General features: G+C 41.2%; 1 protein-coding gene across 4 annotated transcripts in view; it reads left to right on the top strand.

The window, feature by feature from the left end:
- Positions 1-23,173, top strand: part of LOC129729653 (nuclear receptor-binding protein homolog) — a 128,014-nt gene that overhangs the window by 66,084 nt on the left and 38,757 nt on the right. For all 4 annotated transcript variants that reach the window (XM_055688387.1, XM_055688388.1, XM_055688386.1 and 1 more), the window contains exon 3: positions 1,910-2,119. In XM_055688387.1, coding sequence (XP_055544362.1) covers positions 1,985-2,119 — 135 coding nt within the window. In that variant the 5' untranslated portion in view covers positions 1,910-1,984. The remainder of the gene's footprint in view (positions 1-1,909; positions 2,120-23,173) is intronic.

The raw sequence follows: 23,173 nt of genomic DNA, 5'->3' as shown, positions 1-23,173 counted from the left end.
CAAATGCGTTTCCAAACTTGTTTGGGTATGCATTGAAACTCTACGGGAACTTTCCCGACAGAATTCAGTTTTTCTGTTTTGGGTGCCCGGACACTGCGGAGTCGAGGGTAATGAACACGCTGACTACCTAGCAAGACAGGGATCAGCTCAGCGGTTCATTGGCCCCGAGCCGTTTCTGGGTACGTCAATTTCCGCTATCAAAAGCGAACTACTAACTTGGGAAGGGCTAGAAATAGTATCCCAATAGCAACCGGCACAGGGTTGTAGACAAGCTAAACAGTTTATCTATCCGAACCCTGGAACCGCCAGAAAGCTACTTAGTCTAAATCGTAGTGACCTACGAATAATCACGGGACTCCTCACCGGACACTGTCCCGCTTTTTATCATTTAAAGAAAATCGGCGTAGTGTTGAACGACACCTGCCGATTCTGCAAATCTGAACCAAAGAGTTCAGAGCATTTGCTTTGCTCTTGCGAAGCTCTTGCTTCCTCTAGGTACAACTTCTTAGGAAGTTACCTTTTAACTCCATACCAAGTATGGAGCTCCAATCCCAAGCAGGTCATTAGTTTCATCAACTATGTTGTACCTAATTGGAGTACAGGTTTACAACAAAACAGTTCTACTCCATCAATGAGTACGAGCAATCCGTAACCTGTGCACAGCAATCGGGGCCCGCCACAAAAGACAATCAGCAAGAATATCGCAGTGGCATTTCAGTACCCAGTGCCCTTCAGGCATACAGAATAAGTATAACCCCTCAATATAAACCCCCACTCTGACAGTCAATTTCACACTTTCCTTTCGTAGGGTAGGGAACATATTCTAAGCAGCTTTAGGAACCACCTGTGTATTCAGACGAAGTACTCGAAATGTGTTGGATGAAATTCAAACAGTAGTATATCAATCTGTTCTTTATCGTTTTCTCTGTCAGAACTTGTTCTCAGATTGTAAAACTAAGTTAGCAAACTTTAACAATAATCAATTAGAGTTACCAATCGAGGGACACTATTCCAATCACCCCGAACCTATTTTAAGCAGTTTCCATCTGTTTTGCAGGCGTTTTTTTTTGCAGAACCCGAAGTGGCTCCTGAATGGGTGCAATAAAGGTCGATTTGTTTCAAATGCTGTTTGTTCACAGATTTCTTTGTGATTAACGGTATTTTTTATATTCGTAAGATAGCTAGATAATCAAAGTCTTCGATTCCATCATTGAAATTGTCGATATTCATCAAAGAGCAGGAGTCTGAGGCCTGTTTTCTGCGACTGATTAAAATAGGCGCTACTGCTTAAGCCGTTCCTTACCCTACTTTGAAGTGCAAAAATATGGCAATAGTATTAAGTGCAAAAAATGACAATATCATCAATCTGCATGTTATCTTAAGCGTCGAGCTGACCAAACTGCTACACCTTTTTCATATACAATCTTGAACAGCTCAACGATCGATGACGGACTATACACGATGAATCGGTTTTGCTCATAGTAACAATTTTATGAGAATTTAAGTTATCAGATGGCAGCACTAACCGTCGGAAATCGGTCGTGTTCAAAATGTATGAAAAATATGGAAGTTAGGTATCTTGTTCTAGTTATCTTTGATGGTTACTTATCACGTAAGCGGCGATGAAGATAGTAAACGAAAAAAACGGTGTTCTTTTCTTTTATTGAACTTATCAAATCCAATCAAGCTGCACGAAACAATGTGTGGTAACATAAAAACCCCGCAAGTCGCTCAGCAAAAAGCAGCTCTAAAAGACAAGTCACGTCCTTGCCGAGATTACAATTACAACACTTGAGTATCCGGTAAATTGTTACATCTGCTTGGTGCCAGTCGCCTCTGAACCGGTGCCAAGTTTCCATTTTATTTTTCTTCTAACAATTCCTTCATGTATCTCTTTCCCCTTTTCCAGATACTAATTAAAATATCCTCGACGCTCGGCCGAGGTCCGACCGACTAATTTTCACCCAGTAGCCGCAATTCTGCCATGCCGGGTAGCCGTTCCAGTAATAACGATACCGAGCACAACAAATCCCCTAGAGAGAGCGGTGAGGATTCAGAGGATGAAAGTGAAATTCTAGAGGAAAGTCCGTGCGGAAGATGGCTGAAACGAAAAGAAGAGGTAAGGTGTTATGTTTCTTGTACAACCTGATCAGTTTACAGGCGTCAGTGGATGGGTTGATTGTTGCAGAATCTTTCCGATTCTCGTCACTTGAAAATAAGATTACCAGAACATTTTAAACTCTTTCCTCAAATATAAGTGTTTCGTTATATTTTTAAACTGCAACCATTCGATAGTGTTGTTGGTCAACTGTGCAATAAATCTATAGCAAAATCAACGCTCAAACCAATTAATGTAGCCGATCCAGTTGGATTATTTTGCAGCAATTTAATACAACCTGCTATGTATCGGACTGTTAACATCCACGCGCTGACACCTGACTCTGATCTGTATAAGCCGAGTTGCTCACTGCCAACTTCGTAATAACGTCAAACTGACTCGATGCAACTCGGCGCGCGGTGGAGATAAAGCGGATATGTCGCATGTGGCAGCTGTTGTGGCAAATACCGGCAGATGAGAATAATATTAATTAAATTGACCTTAAATTCTGCTTTCTTCTGTTGCCACGCCGAGAGGAACAGGCAGCCGCTCGTGTTTACCCGCTAGCTATTTATGGGTCTGCTAGTGCAGAGGGAGCTTGCGATGTTGTTGTTACTGTCAAGTTTTCTTGCGAAATTAAAGCGGCTGGCGCTTTCGGAAAATCAGGTTGATTGAGTCCATGCAATTTTCCCTTAATAAGATTGTTTAACAATAAGCACTACCCGGTAACTATGGAACGAAATTCGGAAAAATGTGCAGCTGCACATGGGCCAATTGCAATTTATTGCATGATTTCGCACCTCACGATGCGCACATTTCATGCGAACGAAACAGATATGTGTTATTTATTTACTATTCCGTTGTTGATTGCTTGGCTTGTTTACTGTACGAAGAGGAGTGATTTTTCAATGCAGCACCTAATTAGCGGTGAGTTTTTAACAGCACGTACTGAAACTGATGCTGCCGCTGTGTGTTTCACTTGAACAAAATAGTATTATCAATATATTAGGTGATATTTTAAGAGCTACAATAAGTAGCTCAATTTCCCTGCTAAAATGAGATTTTCATAGTTTAATAAAACCAAATTGATATCTGTAAGCGAAAATAAAAAACGAGAGAACTGACTACATCTGCTATCGCTGTAATATTTCACACCCACGCTGCAGCAGAAATCCTCTGCCTTTTGCAAAGATAACAGGTCACTGATATATGCCGAGGAGCGAGCCAATGCCAGTTGACATTTCCTCTGGAATTTTATCTCTTGATATCATTTGCAATAAAGCCTAGCCTAATGGTTGCAAGCGGGGACCGATTTAGTTGCGGCTTTGGTTAACTTGTTATTTATCTTCCAGTTTGTTCCGACCTCTGAAGGTCACTGATTATTATGGCAGTGGGCGGCCCAGCCGAAGAAACCAAACCGGCCTATAAATATGGTTACAATTATGAAAATACCGTATCCGCAGCTTGTGGTTGGTTTGCTTAATGAAACGCTTTATCATCTGTTTATTACCGAATGCCTCGGTCATAATTTTACGATAGAATCAGTCGAACCAGTAAAATTGTAAAATAAATTGATTTCCGATCTCTGGGCATTATCCCGAATCCGAAAATACCCATATTCAATGGTATTCGGTCGCCATTTTTTAATTGAAGATGACTTCTGTGGTCGTTTTTAGGTCTCTGGATATCATCCCGATTCCGGAAATACTCATATTCGGCACGATCATTCTGACACCAACAGTCTCTCCCGAGCCGGGACTCGAACCTACGACGACTAGCTTGTTAGGCCAGCATCGTACCTCAAGACCAGCTGGAAGGTGATTTTATTCATATTGTGCGTCATCTATTCGACCATGTTTTAAAAAAAATGTAATTTTATGTAGTGATAATCGTACGCTGCAATATATGGGAACTTTGACGACTTTGACAGTATGAGGCCGTATGGGTCGTCATGCAGTAGTATCACTTTTTTGTGACTGCTTGGATTGAAGCCGATTTTCACGCAGTACTCGACATAAAAGTAACAATTGAAGTCGATACCGTTTCCAGTGATGGTTTCGTTCGGTTTCAACAGCTCATAATAAATCAAGAGAAACATTTCAAAAGGTCCTATCTGCTTTGATTGATTTTTTGATCGATCACTTTAATTCAATCACCACAACATATTGAACACCTTTTATGACAAGTTATTTGCACCAGTTGATAGCGGAGGGATCTCTCTAACCTTCTGAACGAAAACCACGCTTGGGAGAGTCATTAAAGTTGAACCATTACCAAAATGAAAGGACACTCCGGAAAAACGATAAAGGCAGATAGGACCTTTTGAAATGTTTATCTAGAAATAATACCGACCGGGTCTTCACAAATATGCAGCATAACCATGGCAGCGCGTACGACGACGAAGAAGCATGACCAGACAGTCTCCATGTTTTTTATTCCCTCGGGTTATTGTAAAAAATCCATTGTCTATTACCCGTCACGATGCGACGAAAACAAAATCTTTTCTTTGTTTGTCGCTGTAGTAGCAGTTCACAGGCGAAAAAACAACGCTTTTCATGAGGAATCCAAGTTCATTTTGTTTAAACATTCCCAAAACATGGTAACGCGGGTAACTCGCAAGCTGCTCCTGCGTTTGGCACGGATCCTCAACAATCAATTGAGCCGTTGAGAGCAAAAGTGGTACATGTGCCATTTTTTACACTTTTTGGGTTATTTGCATAAATTGATGCAGAACGCATCGCAGATGGCTGGAGGAGCATCCGATCCGCCATAGGTAACACTACAGTAGCGCTACTAGGTACAAGGGCCCCGAATCATAGAAATGACTGGTTTGACGGCGAATGCAAACGGTTAGTCGAGGAGAAGAATGCAGCACGGCCGAGAATGCTGCAACACCGTACGAGAGCGAACGTGGAACGATACCGACAGGCACGGAACAGCCAAAACTCAGTCCTCCGAAGGAAGAAGCGCCAGCAAGAGTACCGAGATCGCGTAGCGATGGAAGAGCTGTACCAAGCTAACGACACTCGGAAGTTCTACGAGAAGCTGAACAGCTCCCGCAAAGGCTTTGTGCCGCAAGCCGATATACGCAGGAGCTAGGACGGCAACCTCCTAACAGACGAGTGTGAGGTGATCGAAAGGTGGAGGCAGCACTTCGACGAGCATCTAAACGGCGATGCAGTAGAGCGCGAGGACGGTATGGCAATTGATCTTGGTGCACGAGCAGAAGACATCAGAATTCCAGCCCCCGATCTTCTGGAGGTGGAGGAGGAGATTGGTCGGCTGAAAAACAATAAAGCTGCTGGAGTGGACCAACTTCCCAGCGAGCTATTAAAATACGGTGGAGAAACACTGGCTAGAGCCGTGCACTGGGTCATTGTCAAGGTTTAGGAGGAAGAACGAGTACCGGAGGAGTGGATGGAGGGTATTGTGTGTCCCATCTACAAAAAGGGCGACAAACTGGAGTGCTGCAATTACCGGGCAATCACTCTGTTGAACGCCGCCTACAAAGTACTCTCCCAAATACTTTGCCGTCGACTATCACCATTTGCGAAGCAGTTCGTGGGGCACTACCAGGCGGGATTTATGGGTGCCCGCGCCACCACGGATCAGATATTCGCGGTTCGGCAGGTTATGCAGAAATGCCGCGAACATAACGTGCCCACACATCATTTGTTCATCGATTTTAAATCGGCGTACGACACAATCGATCGGGACAAACTATGGCAAATTATGCACGACTACGGATTTCCGGACAAACTGACGCGGTCGTTCAAAGCGACGATGGATCGAGTGATGTGTGTAGTTCGAGTTTCGGGGGCACTCTCGAGCCCCTTCGAAACCCGAAGAGGTCTAAGGCAAGGTGATGGGCTCTCGTGCCTACTATTTAACATTGCCCTGGAAGGTGTCATTAGAAGAGCGGGGATTAACACGAGTGGCACGATATTCCAAAAGTCGGTTCAACTGTTTGGTTTCGCCGACGATATTGACATTGTGGCTCGGACCTTTGTGAAGATGGCGGATACGTACATCGGACTAAAGGCTGAAGCCAAACGTATTGGACTGGTCATCAATGCATCGAAGACGAAGTACATGAAAGGAAGGGGTTCACGAGAGGATCGTGCATACTTTGGTCTCCGGAGGACGCTCCGATCGAGTAGAATTCGTCGCCGCACCAAGTTAACCATCTACAAGACGCTGATCAGACCGGTAGTCCTCTACGGGCATGAGACATGGACTATGCTTGTGGAGGACCAACGCGCCCTTGCGGTCTTCGAGCGGAAGGTGTTGCGTACCATCTTCGGTGGACTGCAGATGGAAAACGGAGTGTGGAGAAGGCGAATGAACCACGAACTGCAGGAGCTGCTTGGGGAGCCATCTATCGTTGACACCGCTAAAATAGGCAGGTTGCGGTGGGCTGAGCATGTTGTAAGGATGTCAGACGACAACCCGGTAAAGATGGTTCTTGAAACCAATCCGTCAGGGACGAGACGGAGAGGTGCACAGCGGGCAAGGTGGATCGATCAGGTGGAAGACGACCTTCGGACCCTACGCAGACTGCAGAGCTGGCGAACTGCAGCCATGGACCGAGTGGAATGGAGACGACTCTTACGAACAGCAAAGGCCACACCACGGCTTGGGACTGTTTGGTAAGGTAAGATGCAGAACGCAATAATGTACTAGAATATCCAAGAAAACCCGAGATCTGATAACCTAAACCAAAGTTATAGCCAACACAATTTCTGATAATTAACATAATCACCATTTCGTTGAGAGCCAAAGTGGTACATGTCCAGTCTGTGCGTGTTAGATGCATTGTAAGTCGAGGATCTTAGGATATAGAACAATCATGTCTTCAGCAAAGTTTGTCAAGTGATGGAGTACTTTTAGATGAAGATGTCTGCTTTGGAATTTTCTCACTACGTGGCGCCAGTGTACCCGTGACTATTTTGTAACAGAAAGCATTTTACCTGTTTCAGTATCAACTCGTATGCTGTTACCAAATACATATACACTAACGCCACGAAGAGACAGAATTCCTTAACAAACATATCATCATTCTATAGTACTCAATCACTTGGACAACTTTGCTGAAGACATGAATGTTCTATGTCCTTAGATTAGAGACCTATAATGCATCCTTCACGCTTAGACTGGACATGTACCATTTTTGCTCTCAACGTTTTCTGGTTGTCATTATTTTTCCCATAGAACAAAAGTGGTACATGTTTTTCTATTGAAGTTTGTGTAAGTTTCTCAACCAGAACTCGTTATGCCTTTAGAAAGCTTTCCAGCAATGATTTAGTGCAGTTATGTTGGAAAAAATTGTTGAAAATAATTTTCTATTCGAGTGTTTTCGTTTATCGCGTCTCCTGAAAAGTTTACTTAATGGCACATGTACCACTTTTGCTCTCAACAGCTCAATTCTCGCGTAACTTTTCAAAAGGACCTAAGTAACATTGAGAGGCTCTTTTTGTTAGCTTATCTTCGATTAATAACTAAGTCCTAATTATTATTCTAGCTTACTACGCAAATAGAATCTTGAAATTGACCATATATCATCGAATATAGGTATTTCCGGAATCGGGGTGATACCCAAGGACCGGAACCCATTTTGAAATTTTAGTCAGTGATTTCCGATTTCTGGAAGATAGCTTAAATTGATCAAAAATGTCCTCATATGAGTAGTTTCGAAATCAAACGATTTTCAGAGACCTGAAAACGATCGCATAGGCCACTTTTAAATCCAGAATGGTGACATCCGGTTTCTGTATGAGAACCAAAAATAACCGAATACCATCGAATATGGGTATTTCCGGAATCGAGATGACGTCCAGAAACCGAAAATCAACTCCAGACGCCATTTTGAAATTCAAGATGGTGACTTCCGGTTTCTAAAGAATAGCTAAAATTGACCAAATGCCACCAAATATAAACACTTTCGGAATCAGGATGATGTCCAGAGATCTCAAAACGACAACAGACGAACTGGAAGTCACCACCTTGAATTTCAAAATGGCGTATGAAATTGATTGCCAGTCTTTGATCATCCCGAATCCGAAAATACCCATATTCAATGGTATTCGGTCATTTTGGGTTCTCTTCCAGAAGCCAATAGTCGTAATTTTTGAATTGAATACGACTTCTGTGATCGTTTTTAAGTTTCTGGAGATCATCCCGATTCCGAAAATACTCACATTCGGCATAATTTGGTACTTATTCAGAATCCAGAAGTCACCATTTTGGATTTGAAAATGGCCTCTGCGGACGTTCCCTAGCCCTGTACATCGTTTTGACTTCAAAACTACTTATATGAGAAGATTTGTGGTCAATTTGAGCTGTTTGCTTGAAACCGGAAGTCACCGTCAAAACAACGTCTGGAGTTGATTTCTGGTCTCCGGACGCCATCCCGATTCCGAAAATATCCATATTCGATGGTATTTGGTCATTTTCGGTTCTCTTCGAGGAATTCGCCATGTTAACATTCAAAATGACTACTAAGGTCATTTTCAGGTCTCTGGACATCATCCCGGTGCTGAAAATACTCATATGAGGTATCAGTTGTAATTGTACCAACAATACTGTCAAATATTCATAAAATTCCTCAGTTCCGGATAATACCCCCGGAAAAGCGGATTTCCGGAAATCAGGAATTTTTTTTCGGGGCATCGCTGACACTGATTTCAAACTAGATGAGTTGCTGAATCTTTTAGTACTAAAACTATTGGAATCGGATGAAAATTGTCAAAATTACAAAAAAATCAATTTGTGGGTAACCGGGTGTAAGAGTGGTTTTTTATCAAGCACATAACATTTAAAGCAACGGAAACAATCACGGTATGTACATTGTTTCATTTGAAGCAACCTTTCCATATCACATGAAAACGAGACATTTTCACACAACTAAAAACATATGACGCCACAATAAAACCACTAACGTGTTAACGTGGTTCATTTACCAACCTTAAACACTGGTGCCATCTATTGACAAGTAGCAAGAACTTAGTTGCGCATCTAATATGTTATTAAAAAAAATTTTATTTTCGAATTTCTAATACGAAAAGCTTCAAATTCTCGTACTACAGCGTACAAAAGAACAAGTAGTTTTTGGACAAATCATCATCATTGAAATGGTTCCCACCGAAGCCACAAGAACACTATTTGAAAAGCATTGCATCCTCAAAGAGCCTTGAAACTAGATGCGCCATTGATCTCCCACCGAAATGGCAAACAATTGAAAGGAGTGCAAAGTGAATCCTTTCCTGAGAACACTGAGCTGTTTTTTTCTTCACTTTGCGTATAAGTAAAGGCTAGTATTGAATTCGATATTGAATGCGCAGCAAATAAAAACAAAGGTTTATATTTCAAAAAAAAACGTCTATGCAAAAAAAAAAACTTTCGAGAATGAACAACAAGAACCATTAGCTAAACAAACTTATCCTTTTTTCGAATAAATGTTGTAGATGGTATAATATATGGCATACGGCCTAGCAGTTTGTTTATTGATTCCTCCAGACGCGTTATATGTCTGCCAGTAGAGGCGGCGACCTTCTCGCGCCACCAAGTAAAACCAACCTTCTCCAACAACTCCACATTGTACACAATGAAACTATTCCTTTCACTACCAGTTGGCCTTGCCTTTAGTCGCGTCATTTGTTTATCTTCTGTCAAGCGCATAGAACAAGCCAGACGACCGTAGTCCTCGCTCGGGAGAAATGGTGGAAATATGATCCTTTTCGCCTGCTAACGCTAATCCCTCTCTAGCGCCATGTAACGTTACGTTTCTGACTCCGGTATTTTTTTTCGTAATTCACCCACACTTTCCGCAGCAATCAACAACCGATTGAACCTCGGTTTACACCGAGCATCTGTTATGTTTACAACCAAGAGTTGCGATATGAATGTTGGAGATGATATTGTATACAGTGTGGAAGGTACGTACAAAGGTACGCTAGCAGTTGAATTGAATTCAGTAAAAGCGCGTCATAAAAAGGGTTTGGGATTGAAGACATGTAATAAATATTCAGAAAACAATCGCGGAGACTCTCGCATCCAGCAAATCTATTTTCTACAAAATTTGTTGGATTATTAATAATACGGATTCAGGAATTATTTTAGTAAAATGCTCGGTTAAATCTTTCGAAATGCACTTTTAAACGTTGACGCTCAAGTAGGATGCCTAAGAACGACTTGTTCCTTAAGAGATTATTAAAGACCACAAATGAGTTGTTACATGTTGCACCATTGATTCCAAATGAAATATAATTTACCACAACCGATCTCTGGTATGGAATTTTGGATAGATACAATTGAAAAAAATAACTTAAATTCTGCTTCCCTAAAATGATATTTCGTCAGCACGCTGAAACTACTTGAATAAACAATGCCATCATCTCACATCTTTATCATTTCCTTCAAACTTACATATGTACTTGCTGGTTATGGCGAGTGTCAGCAAGTGCATTGTAGAAGATAAATCGATGAAAAGCATTATATAAATTAACTGCTGCAATGGTTGCGGCTTCATGTCAGCGTTTATGAAGTGTATCTAATAGAATATGACAAAATTACATCGCGATGCTGCTCCAGCACATTGAATGGGACAAGTCAAGAGCACGACCAGAGAGAGTATTTTATAGTTGAGAGCTGTCTTGAAAATGTCATCGTTTAAGATATAGCTTAGGTATATTTTATATAAGAATATAATAATAATTTAAACTGCAGCTAATGCTTGTTATGTTAATGAATAATCACAATAACGTTAAAACATTAAGGACAAACGGTATTAAATCCACAAATGGCCGACTTCGAGCCATTTGTTCGAATTTTCAGAAGCACAAGACTCGGTAACAGTTGATGCGTCACTTGTGAAAACGCTATTTTATGTTTGCTGCGGTTAAGCATTCATTAAATAGCGTTTTAACAGTGATTGCATTATGTATTTATTTTTGAGTCTTGTGTTTCTGAAAATTCAAAGTGGTGGCTCGAAGTTGGCTGTTTGTGGCTTCAATACCGTTTCAACTTAAGGTGCAACTGTGTAGGAGCCACAAATGGCGGACTTCGAATTTTCAAACGCATTAGACTCCGAAATAATTAGTACACTTATTAACAAATTGAGTCTCTCTAAGTTGTAACAGCCAAAACCACCGCTGCGTGACAAACTTCTGAAAGCTACCCAGAAGAGATCTGTTCACTTTCATACGCAGTGACAGACCGACTTCACGCACCGTTTACCCTCTGGGGTGTCAATCGTCTGGCAAGGCGGGAGTGACGCAGAATGCGACATGCTTAAAATAACCTAAGAATGCATTCGCACCTTCTCTCAACCTCGCTCTAGTACGACTCACGTCTGATGTGAGTCTGGTATTCGCTTTCGCTTTCTATGCTAGGCCTAGCTAAAAGGTGGTTCGTTTCACACATTTTACAGCATGTTAGTGGGCAAAAGATTAATTGGCAATGTGTCATCTTTCTAGCATGCTACTGTAACTCCGCCCTTTAGCCGGTCGAAAACAAAGTTGCAACAAACGCGCACCGTTCAGTAGCCAGCAACAATTGTCCCAGAGAAATGGAACCAACTCACGTAAATCAGTCGTGTGATGATTCATCATTGCCATAATCGTGTTCATCGTGATGTTAATGGTGAAAGAATTCCACAAGTACATGTCGCCTGCAGCGAAGTGGAGCAAGTAGTTCAAACCTATGATTATACATACTTGATGTTCCCGGACCCAATATTTTAGATTTTAGATTGTTTGTGAAAATGAAAGACCAATTTGAGTCCTAACGCAAAAGCTTGTCCATAAAACTTATTCATTCTCGAATATGAATTTATCTCGATGATGCTCAACATTTATACCAATTGCAAAATAGCTGATCATTGTGGATCAGTATTGCGGCGAATGCTTTATCGCCTTGAAAAAAAAACTGCGAATAATAAATTATTCTGGAAGTAATTCCTACTTGAAAGCTATCATACACTTGATCTAGAAGCCCAGCTCACGGGCAGCCTGGAGACATTCCAGTGATGACACATGCATGCAGCGGGGACGCAGTGTTGGACTTCATAAATCATTAATCCACCACACTTGCGACACCTACGGGTAATTTCGCAAGCGCGTCATCGTCCCGATCGTCTATCCCCAACGGACTGAAAACGGAACGACAAAATCGGGATTTACTGTGCTCTCTATGAATGTAGACTTACTTTTGTGGTGAGATTCTGTGTAACGTTTCAGAGTAATTATTTATGGTCGCATGTGATTTGTCCCTACCAGACTACCGGAGAACTTGTTTCTGGAATGTTATCATCAGAAAGATGACGAGTGGGGTATTGTATACACGGATGTCGAAACTATAAGCATTAAGGTGAATCACAAGTCACACACAATAATTACATTATGTATTTGATAATTGAAACTTCATATGATTTTACGGAATTTGCATCCTGTGCCAGCACGTGTTGACAGAAACCAGTTTTGGTCACAGACGAAAGTATATATGCCCAATCAATGTTTCTATTCTTAACTAGCTAACCCGGCAAACTTCGTTCCGTCATTTTTTTTCTCTTCATTTTAATAATTTTACACATCGATAGCATGGGAAAGCTTAATTGACTCCACATACTTCCAAAGATTGTCCTTACGATTTGTTCATAGTCTGCAGATGCATGACGAATCTGATATGGGATACATTCATACTCAAAAGCGCGTTTAAAACGATTGGTGTTATCGGAATAAGAATATCTTGTATATCTTGAATTGTGCTTAAAATATCGTTACTTGTAATACATTGGTTTTAATTTAATAAGCACTTTTACTAATGTTAAAATCAAAGACGTGACAAACTTCGTTGAAAACTCGACAGCACATATTTGTAGGTGCGTTATATGCGTAGTTATTTAGTACGATGGGTATGCAGCCACAGCAGCGTGTGATTTCGTAGCTGCCTTCGAGGAACGGTTATACATACAGAACTTAACAGAGAGCTGCAGTCGATTTCCCCAAGTAAACCAAATACAAAAAGACCCTGAAATAGTTTTCTTCTTACTGCCAATGGTTTCCGGTTAATTAGCTCACATCGTTCCTCATATGGTTCCTCATTTTTAAATGCACTACCAGTCTTGTCCCATTCCAGAGTTTTGGTTGGTTCAGGTTTCTGAGCATTGTCTGTCAGCGTTGCTAAACGAGCGAGAAGCATAACATATCCACTCCTTTCTGCTTGAGAATCAGATGTGTGCTACGCTTCTCCAGTCGTTCGCACACACCTTCGAGACACTCTTTATTATTCACGCACTTGCCAGAGCAGCAGCCAGCATACAACCGCTCGCAAATTCTCTTCTATCTTTTTACTCACGCCGAGTACGCGAGTACTCGAATAAGAGTACTTGACTAGGAGTGCTTGAAAAAATGTGCCCGAAAACGAAAATGCTTCGTTCACCGACTCACGCATGCGGTTTGTCAATCGCTGAACTGATGCCAAGCAGTTTTGCATCGTGCACCGACAGCCGAAAGTGGGGTGATGAATCTATATAGAATCGCATGCTTGAACGTGTAGGGTATCGGAACACCTACTCGCAGTGATGCCACATTTTTATCTGTATTTCGAATCTCAGGAAATCTCCTTGGTGATATTTCAATCTGTATAAAAATCTGCATATTTACTCAACATATCCCTTAGAAGAAAAAAACGCAACATAGTTTGTTCATTGACTCATTTATGCACACGTTTACGCGTAACATAGAAATATAATGAGAACTCCAACACGCTCAATAGCATTTGAGTTCATTTTCGATTTTCAACTATATCGAAAAATTTATTTCGCGACTTCATGAAAACCAAAAAAAAACTGTATAGTTCTGTACTATTTCTAGAAAATCTGTAATTTGTATATACAGATATCTGTATGAAAAATACACAAAAAATCTGTATAAGTACTGATAAATCTGTATATGTGGCATCCCTGCCTACTCGTCGAAATATTCTTTTTGCCACCCCGCTTCGTCGTGCCTTGTCACTCCGTATCGTCATAATGCGTCTTGACGGTCTTAACAATCACCTCCGCTGGTTGTGCTCGCGAGAAAGGGAGGTACTCGCGAGTGGGAAAGTACACGAGCGAGAGTGTGTGTGAGAAAACTCGCAAGCATCAACGCTCGGTAGTGTGAAAAGAAAAAAGTAAAAGAGAACGAGAAACAGTACGACAGGAGTATCTTTAGTGTGAGATTTTGGTAGCGGCGAGAACGCCACTTGGAGTATCGCATGCTTTTTGCGAGCGAGTTTAACAACGCTGTTGTCTGTTAGATGGTTAGTCCATGATTATTCTTACAATCTACTGATTTATCATATAGTATGTTGATTCCACGAAATTCGTTTTGAAATTATCTTTCATTCGTAGACTTTTTGCATCAATATGTTTTAGTCGATAAATCTTATCTAACACTAATAATAAATTAACTATCTGAAAATAATATGGTGGCTCCAAAAAGATTCAAATTACCGATTATGGAAATATTGGTTGATATTCAGTAATTTTAGGCTGTTTTCAGAAATCGAAAGTCATCATCTTGGATTTAAATTTACATGTGGAGTCAACTTAAACATTATTATGGATATTCATGTCGAGCTTGTATACAAATACCTAGTCGTAAAAAACCCACTTCCATTGACGAGTAATCGAAGATACTCAATTTACGGCTGGGTATTTATCTACAAGCTCGACGTGAAGACCTCTATTGAAATACCCAATTGAGTGATACTCGGTCATTTTGTGCTGTTTTCCAGAAACCGGAAATTGCCATCTTAGAATTCATAATGGTGCCCGGAGTTGATTTAAGGCCTCTGTACATCATCCCTATTACGGAAATATGTATATTAGGTGGTATCCGACATTTTTGACTGTTTTCCAGAGAACAGAAGGCTCCATCTTGGGGTACAAAATGGCATGCGGAGTTGATTTCTGGCCTCTGCATATCAATCTGGTTCTGGAAATACAAAATAGGGTGGTATTCGTCCATTTTGGCCTTTTCTCCAGAAACTGGAAGTCGCCATCTTCAAAATGGTCTCTGCGGTTGATTGGCTTCTATGCATCATTTCGATCGTTTTAAGCTGTTTTCCGGAAATATTGGTTGAAATATGTGTTTCATTTGTGTAGAAACCTCTCCCCTCTCCCCCCCCCCCTCTTTCTTCCAGAGTACAGAGCGGCGTCAAATTACCATAGAAACATTCCTTGTAATCCGAAATCCTGACGTTCCAAATTTGGTTCCATTTGCCTACCCTTTCTCTTCTCGAACTACCACATGAATTTTCGATATGTCAAGCTTGGTTCCATTTGCTTGATGGGTCCTCGAATTATGCAGAAACTTGTGTTTTATTTGTATATGACCCCTCCCTTCCAGAGAAGGGAGGAATGTCAAACCACTATGAAAATATTTCTTGCTTCCAGAAACTTTCTTGCGCTAAATTTGGTTCCATTTACCTGATTAGTTGTTGAGTTATGCATAACTCTAGTTTCATTTATATGGGACCCTCTCTTCCAGAGAAGGATGGGGTGACGTACCACCATAAACATTTTTCTTGCTCCCAAAAATTTCTTCGTGCCAAATTTGGTTTCATTTGCTTAATTGGTACTCGAGATACGCAGAAATTTATGTTTTATTTGTATAAGGCCCCTTTTTTCCAGAAGCAGGCAGGAGTGTCGAACCACCATGGAAAAGCTCCATATGCCAAATTAGGTTCCATTCGCTTGATTAGTTCTTGTATCATGCAAAAATTTGTGTTTCATTTGTACGGGAGCCCTCTCGTTCAGAGGAGGGAGGGGTATCATGAAGACCTGTCTCGCCCTCTAGACCCTCTTCATGTCAAATTTGGTTCCATTCACTTGATTAGTTTTCGAGTTAAGCAGTGTTTTATTTGTATGGGACCCGTTTCTTCCAGAAAAGGGAGGGGTGTCGAACGACTATAGAAATATTTATTGTTTCCAAAAATCTCCATTTGCCAAATTCGGTTTCATTTGCTTGATTAGTTCTTGTGTTATGCAGAAATTTGTGTTTCATTAGTATGAAAGCCGTCTCTTGATGAGAAGGGAGGCGTATCAAACCACCATGAATACATGTCTTGCCTTCTAAAACCTCTTCATGTTAAATTTGGTTCCGTTTTATTTGATGATTTGTATGGGACCCCTCGCTCCAGAGAAAAGAGTGGTGTCAAACCACCATAGAAATATTTCTTCTTTTCAAAAAACTCCATTCGCCAAATTTGGTTCTATTTGCTTGACTAGTTCTTGTGCTATGAAGAAATTTGTGTTTCATATGCATGGGAGCAGTCCTTTTCAGAGAGGGGAGGGGTCTAAACCAGCATAATAACTTTTCCCGGCCCCAAATACTCCCACTGTGTTCCAAGCATTGATCTAGTACGCAGTGCATGCTGTCTATAAGACGGCAACAACGCGTCTACGTAAACACAGTGAAGCAGAAAATTGTAAATATTACTACACTAAATGAAGGCACAGCTTATTGCTTTTAAAGTGAAATAGCTTAGCTTAGCTTAGTTCTGACTGTACATATCAACGATTGCTACTCCGTGATGGATTTGAGCCACTCAATATGCACAATGAATCAACTGAAAGAACGACTGGGAGTTAAAATTCCTTCTCGCTGTGCATCATTCAATGGCCCGATTTTTTATAGACCAATAACGACGCCGGCCACGTCCTTACAGTCAGATTGGTTTCATGTACCACCGGCACACCTCAAACACGATTAGGTTTTTATTTCACAAAACTTGTTTCAAAATTACAAAAAAAAACCTGAGTTATAAGCTGATGTGTCTTTGGAATTCAAATTAATAACATGCACCGAGGAAGAAAAAAAAATTTTTAACTTATTTTTTTTGATTTTTTTTTTGATTTTTTTTTAATAGGGGGATAATGTTTGTAATGATTTATGTATGTACTAATAATATGTACTAATATTCAGAATTAATATTGTGTGTTCTGCCGCAAATGGTGACGTTCCAACACTATTATATATAAAATTTTTTAACTTGTACATAGTTTTTGTGGATGTGGTAAGGTAGAGGTAATTTTGAACACTAATTTTTCAATTCCGTTTCTTTTGAAACTATGAATTTCGAGTTATGCCAGTGCCGCGCGAAACCTACAATAAGCAAGGATAGTTAGAATATAGCCCTTGCTTTGTCAGAGACCGAGTATTCCTCTGCATCCATACAAAGACTACGGAAGAGAGTTTTTGTTAGTGGGTTGGGCTTTTGGACCTTTTGAAATACTTATCTATAAATATCTAACAACAACATTTGTTGTCAAATTTTTTAAGGTTATACATTTGGTTTTATCTTTTAATAGATGAAAGTATATTCAACTCTATCGTAGTCAGTGCTGCAAATTTTCCGACACTGCAAACGAAAGTGACAAAAGCTGCATTTCCATTGTCTCAAGTTGAAACGACCTTCAGCGTCAGCGGTTTCAATTTTCAATGAAAGTCCGGTCATTGAAAGAAATGAGTTGTCTGATTTAATGTCGAAATTTTTTGATTTGAGCAAATTCATTTCATGAAGTCGATGAACTATATAAGCATCTACATTCTCCACCGCATAAACATCGCTAAAGCAACACAGCATAAGCGAAATCACAGAAATGCTACTATCACTGTCAACTGATTGGAGCTGAAAGTCTCTTTCATTCTCAGTTCGTTCGTTGGAAGTTGAAATTCAAAGATTTCAATTTCAAATGAAAATCTTTTCATGACAGTTAAGGTTTGCAGCACTGATCGTAGTCTAAAAGCAAGCAGATTTAAATAAATGTACAGAAAAGTTTTTGTCCCAATAATTAGATTTCGAATATAATAGAAGCAATACAAGCAGATAGATAGACTCTTATAGTGAATAAATCAAAAATACTTGGCATAGTACACATGGCTACGTACCAAAATCAAAAATCTACTCATTGTGAATAGTTAAAAAAGCAGCAGTACATGTGTAACTTATCATAATAAATATCCACTTGCGCCGGTAATATAGTGTACGTTGATAGTTACGCTTCCTATTTCAAGATGATTAACGCACCTTTACATCGGTAACGCAGCAGAGAGAGAAAAACTAAAGCAATATAAAGCTTTGCCAAGTCAGCGAAGCAAAACCCATCTAGATATCTACAGTGTTAGATTACACGAATTCCTCAATAGTTGAACAAAAACAACCTTTAACTGCCAACATCTTACTACGCTCGTCGCGAGTCAAGCTCTCTAGGAATTTTTATTACGCATCGTGTATATTGGCGCACTCGGTACCGATCTCCTGTGCTGTCTTGCCGTTGGAGGTCTGCTCGGTTTGTGCGAGACTGTAGATGAATTACATCCCAGAACAACCGCTTCGAAAACAATAAAAACAATTACCCGCATCTGGGTGGCGCTAGACAAACAAACAGAACCGTTTTCCCCGGTTTGTTGTTAGGCTAATATTGCAAATCCCCCCGATTCGCCAGCTAAACGATGAGGTTCAAGTTTGCTGCGGCGCGACGGTCGCGTCCCTTTCGAGGGTACGACGCTCGAGTTATGGTTTCAAGCCATATTTTGAAATTTACGTGCCATTTTTTGAAATATCTATGCATGCTTTCTCACACAAAGGTACACACTGAAGGTGTCGTCGTTACGCTATCAGTAGAACATGAAAATCAGTTAATGCTAATTATTATCAGCGAGAACCAATATTACCGTTCAGACACTAATTACGCCTTCTGAAGCACAAATGCGTTCTTCTACCCTCTGCCTCGCTTTTGTATGATAGTGGAACACAGTCTGATTTGATAAGCGAGTACTAAACTGTCGGGTTGATCACCGGAAATTGTAAATACTAGAACCGTACAACGCAGTTCCGCAGTTGTTATGACCACTGGAGTGTTAATAGTATTCTTCACTTTTATTACTACGCCGCGCTTTTTGAATTTTAGCGTTGCGATTATTTATCTCCGAGTAAGAGATTCGCAATTCAGCACAATTTCCATGTTTTTTTTTTTCTTCATCTATAGTTTATTTGACACGGCACAAATACAATTCAATGTTTAACGGCGCCAATTATATCTGGTAGCTTACTTTCTAAAGTATCTTAATAACTAAAAGCAAATTTTTTATCCTCGCTGCCGACTACGAACTGAAACTAAATCTAACTTAAAGCTAGAATGTTTTGCATTAAAAGCACTGATTTGTTGTTTGATGGTTTTCCATCGCCATAGGTAAGCAGCATATTGAATATGTTCCGCTGCTGGGCCAAGATATTACGGACTGGCATATTGGGTTGTCTCCCTCGGGCCTTGAGAGTATCGTGCGGGTCTGATTGCTGTTTCCGGATCCGGGGTCTTAACGTGTTCTTGTCGTTAGGCTGGATGCAGGCGGAAGGGGGTAGGACTAAACTGGGGCGTGGATGGATTTCAGGAAAACGTATATAAGGGACATGTAGGATAGGTCACGGCTCGCCAAGACATCACGAACAGGAACAGCCGGCTGCCTACTTTCGGCCTGCAGGGAAGCTATTAATTTAGACCTGGCGTCACGGTGTACAGGGCATGACCAAACCACATGCTCTATGTCGTGATAACCTTCACAACAGGCACAGATACCACTCTCCCCGAGCCCAACACGACGGAGATGCGCGTCAAATCTATAGTGATTGGACAAAAGCCGGGACATCACGCAAATGAAATCCCGACCTACATCCAACCCCTTGAACCACGGGTTCGTCGATACCTTGGGGATTATGGAATGTAACCACCTCCCCAGTTCCCCCTTGGTCCAAGAATTTTGCCAACTGATGATCGTATTCTGACGTACAAATGCGAAAAATTCATTAAAGGCAATTGGTTTTTCATAAATATCACCGTTTGTTGCGCCCACCTTAGCCAAAGAGTCCGCTTTCTCATTATCCTGTATCGAGCAGTGAGAAGGGACCCACGCTAAGGTAATCTGAGTAGATTTTTCGGATAAAGCACTCAGATGTTCCCGTATTTTCCCCAGGAAATACGGAGAGTGCTTAACATCTTTCATCGATCGGAGAGCCTCAATGGAACTGAGACTGTCCGTAAAGATGAAATAATGGTCCGTGGGCATTTTTTCGATAATCCCTAGGGTGTACTGAATTGCAGCTAATTCTGCGACGTAAACAGAAGCAGGATTATCGAGCTTATGGGAGACGGTTAAATTGTTATTGAAAATACCGAAACCAGTGGACCCATTAAGAAGTGATCCGTCAGTGTAGTACATATTGTCGCAGTTGATGTTTCGATATTTATTGGAAAATTTTTTAGGGATATGCTGCACGCGTAAATGATCCGGGATTCCACGAGTTTCTTCTATCATGGATGTATCGAAAAACACAGTAGAATCAGAAGTATTTGATAAGTCGACACGATTTGGAATATTCGAAGAAGGGTTAATATTTTGGGACATGTGATTGAAATACAATGTCATAAACCGGGTTTGAGAATTAAGTTCGATTAACCTTTCAAAATTTTCAATCACGGGACGGTTCAAGACCTCACATTTGATTAGAATACGAGAAGACAGGCTCAAGAAGCGGTTTTTCAATGGTAGTACTCCAGCTAAGATCTCCAAACTCATCGTATGGGTCGATTGCATGCAACCCAAGGCGATACGCAAACAACGATATTGTATTCGCTCCAGTTTGATCAAATGTGTGTTTGCTGCGGAGCGGAAGCAGAAACACCCGTACTCAATAACAGACAGTATCGTTGTTTGGTAAAGCCTTATAAGGTCTCCTGGGTGGGCTCCCCACCATTGTCCAGTTATTGTACGAAGAAAATTCACTCTTTGTTGACATTTTTTCATCAGATACCTCACGTGACAACCCCAGGTGCCTTTAGAGTCGAACCAGGCACCAAAATATTTGTGTACCAAAACCTGAGAAATCGTTTTACCCATTAATTGTTTTTGAAGCTGAGCAGGTTCATGCTTCCTTGGAAAAACTACTATCTCAGTCTTCTCCGGAGAGAATTCGATATCTAGCTGTAAAGCCCAAGCAGACAATTGCCCAAGGTATCTTACAATGGTCCTTGCAAATCGGCAGCTTTGGCTCCTGTAACAGAGATTACACTGTCGTCTGCAAGTTGTCTTATCGTGCATGAATTTGCCAGACATTCGTCGATGTCATTTACATAAAAGTTGTAAAGAAGGGGGCTTAAACATGAGCCGTGGGGAAGACCCATGTAGCTAATGCGAAAAGTTGCCAAATCGCCGTGCGTAAAATGCATGTGCTTTTCGGACAACAAATTGTGCAAAAAATTGTTCAAAATTGGAGAAAATCCTTGTCGGTGAAGTTTACCCGAAAGAATGTCAATAGAAACGGAATCAAAAGCCCCCTTAATGTCCAAGAACGCAGACGCCATTTGTTCTTTGCGAGCATACGCCAGCTGAATATCTGTTGAAAGCAACGCAAGACAATCATTCGTCCCTTTGGCACGGCGGAAGCCAAATTGAGTATCTGATAGTAGACCATTTGATTCGACCCAATGGTCTAAACGACGGAGTATCATTTTTTCCATCAATTTCCGGATACAGGATAGCATTGCAATCGGCCTATAACAGTTGTGATCAGAAGCTGGTTTCCCTGGTTTTTGGATGGCGATCACCTTCACTTGCCTCCAATCCTGCGGTACAAAGTTTTGCTCCAGGAACTTATTGAACAAGTTCAACAAGCGCCTCTTGGCATTGCCGGGTAGATTCTTCAACAAGTTGAATTTGATTCTATCTAACCCAGGCGCGTTATTGTTACAGGACAGGAGGGCAACTGAAAATTCTGCCATCGTAAAAGGTGATTCTATCGCGTCGTGGCCCGGAGACGCATCGCGAACAATGTTTTGCTCAGGAACAGAGTCTGGACTTACTTTCCTGGCTAAATCAAATATCCACCGACTTGAAGACTTCTCGCTCTCGTTGACCGTTAGGCGATTCCGTATTCTTCGGGCTGTGTTCCAAAGAGTGCTCATCGATGTCTCCCTCGACGTCTCGTTCACGAACCGACGCCAATATCCGCGTTTCTTTGCTTTAGCCAAACTTTTAAGCTTGGTATCAAGCTCCGAATACCGTATATAGTCGCCAGGTATACCTCCCTTCTGGAAGGCCAAAAACGCGTCGGATCTTTGCGTGTAGACATCGGAGCACTCTTGGTCCCACCACGGAGTGGGAGGCCGTTCTTTGATCGTTACGCCGGGATATTTCTTCGTTTGGGCTTGCAACGCGGCGTCGAGAAACAAGCCCGCGAGGAGGTTGTATTCTTCAAGTGGTGGATGATGTTTAATCGACTCGACCGCTTTTGAAATCATTTCCTCGTATAACTTCCAATCGACATTCCGTGTGAGGTCATACGGAATGTCAATTGGTCGCATGCGAGTTGACCCGTTTGTAATTGAAATAAAAATAGGCAGATGGTCGCTACCGTGAGGATCGAGGATTACCTTCCATGTGCAATCCAACCGTAGCGACGTCGAACATAAGGATAGATCCAAAGCGCTTGGGCGCGCCGGGGGTTTCGGGATACGTGTCATTTCACCATTGTTTAAAATAGTCATGTCGAAGTCATCGCAAAGGTTATAGATTAAAGAGGAGCGGTTATCATTGTAAGGAGAACCCCAAGCCACACCATGAGAGTTGAAGTCTCCCAAAATCAAACGTGGCGAGGGAAGAAGATCTATTAAATCAAAGAGCAGCCGTTGCCCAACCTGTGCTCTGGGAGGAATATATATTGAGGCAATACAAAGCTCTTTACCTTGTACTGTCATTTGACATGCGACAATTTCGATGCCTGGAATCGAGGGGAGGTTAATACGATAGAAAGAATAGCACTTCTTAATCCCTAGAAGTACACCTCCATATGGGGTGTCTCGATCAAGGCGAATAATATTAAAATCATGGAAGTTGAGATCAATATTTGAAGTAAGCCAAGTTTCACAAAGGTAAAATGCTTCGCATTTGTTTTTATTTATCAAAACTTTAAACGAATCAATTTTTGGTAAAATACTTCCACAATTCCACTGTAAGACAGAGATAGAATCCTTCA

Source organism: Wyeomyia smithii, chromosome 3 (genome assembly GCF_029784165.1).
Source record: "Wyeomyia smithii strain HCP4-BCI-WySm-NY-G18 chromosome 3, ASM2978416v1, whole genome shotgun sequence".
Lineage (NCBI taxonomy): Eukaryota > Metazoa > Arthropoda > Insecta > Diptera > Culicidae > Wyeomyia > Wyeomyia smithii.
The sequence above is the reverse complement of the archived record's forward strand: the minus strand, read 5'-3'. Positions and strand labels throughout refer to the sequence as shown.